Source organism: Chrysochloris asiatica, unplaced genomic scaffold (assembly GCF_000296735.1).
Source record: "Chrysochloris asiatica unplaced genomic scaffold, ChrAsi1.0 scaffold00146, whole genome shotgun sequence".
Taxonomy (NCBI): domain Eukaryota; kingdom Metazoa; phylum Chordata; class Mammalia; order Afrosoricida; family Chrysochloridae; genus Chrysochloris; species Chrysochloris asiatica.
Genome location: NW_006408664.1, coordinates 317518 through 319172, shown reverse-complemented (window position 1 = coordinate 319172; position 1655 = coordinate 317518). Strand labels below are relative to the sequence as shown.

Below are 1655 nucleotides of genomic sequence, written 5' to 3'. Positions count from 1 at the left end.
ATATATAATGAGTGTGTGTGTGTATATGTATATATATGTTTGTGGGTATACTCCCACTCTCCCTCCCATATCCTTTCAGTCTGTGTGTCTTAAGGGGTGCATGCTTTTTAGTAAAAATGATAGGTAGAAAAATGAGCAAAATTGTGGTATATAAAAGCATTGTTCAAATATGGGGCAGTTAAGTATACTAAATTACTGCACAGCAGTTTTGTGTAGAAGAGCAGTGGAAGAGGGTGGGACAGAAATTGGATCAACTTGATGTACAGTCTTTTAGTTTTTTTGTTGTGTGTGTGTGATTTTAAAACTAATATTCCTTGGAAAGCTTGTATTTCATCAACTATAGATCATAAAGTGTAGAGATGGAGAGTCCTTTACAACTTTTGACATGAAAAATAACCTGTTATATTTATGTGCCTGTATTTTTAAACACTATACCATGGGTGCTATAAACTACCATTTTCTGTGTATATCAGCCAATAACCTCTAATCATAGAGGATTAGAACTCATTGGGTGACATCCTAGAGGAAGTTCACTCTCACTTAAGCATAGTGGGTGTGTGGGGAATCTGGCTGACCATTCTCTTCATCTTGTAAGTACTGGTACTTGGTGGCTGCTGAGGAGCTCTGGATGATGAACACTCAGCATTTATCTGTAACATCCAGCAGTCAGGATGCAACAACATCTGTTATGATGATTCTTTTCCTATCTCTTTGATTAGAATTTGGGTTTTATAGATTGTCTTTGTGTCTTCTCCCTCTCTAGTATATAAGGCCATGTAATTTATATACTCAGGATCTTAGAGAAATAAAGGCAGATGGAGAATCTAGAGCTTGACCTGGAAGAGCAGAAAAGATTAGATAGTGAACTAAGCATGCTAGAGGAGCAGAAGAGGACACATAAGGCTCCTCTGAAAGGATATTTGCTATGTATTTTTGTCTTACAGATCTTGACCAGGTTTGCACTTGAAGTAGGGTTCATGATAGACTAATATATTCTCTATGGGTTTCAAATGTACCCCCCTTTAAAATGCACTCAACCTCCCTGCTTCAATGCAGTGGATTGCTTTGTATCCACGTTCACAGAGAAGACAATTTTCATGATGTTTATTTATGCACAGTATTGCAGCGATTTCCTGATTCCTTAATGCACTAAAAATATTTCATCTGGATATCAGGAAAGTCATGAGAGCACTTCATGAGAAATCCAACAGTGACTTTAAAGAAATATTTGGTGGTCTAAGAGTATATGGTTTGCTTTTCCTTGCTGTGGCAAAAAAGACTGGGCTCCAAAGGACTAGCACAGTGGACAGCACCTAGTCCATAGTCCAAGCCCCTGGAATGGCAGTGTGAGGATGAAGGACCATGGACAGCAACCAGACAATCCTTCTTCTGGTCCTGGTTAGGGAGAATGACAGTCCTAAACACTGTGCACTTGGAAGCTGGGAGCAGCACCAGGTCCTGAAATCCCCAGGTGAGTCCCTCACAGATCTACAGTCACTGCAGGGACAGGGATGACAGTGTGAGAGAGGGTGGGTTCTGGTCAGACAGATTTCACCCAGGTAGTTGCCAAATTAGCCTCTGTTCAGGGTGCTTTCTGAAAAGGAACAGTTGCACAGTGACTCTGAAAGTTCTCAGGATAGTCCTGCTTGAAATTT

General features: G+C 40.3%; 1 protein-coding gene across 1 annotated transcript in view; it reads left to right on the top strand.

The window, feature by feature from the left end:
• The window catches only part of GJA10 (gap junction protein, alpha 10, 62kDa), an 18349-nt gene extending 17032 nt beyond the window's left edge, over nt 1–1317 (top strand). The window contains 3 exon segments of the mRNA XM_006878291.1: nt 502–766; nt 769–1103; nt 1105–1317. Coding sequence (XP_006878353.1) covers nt 502–766; nt 769–1103; nt 1105–1317 — 813 coding nt within the window.
• Nucleotides 1318–1655: the final 338 nt, after the last annotated feature.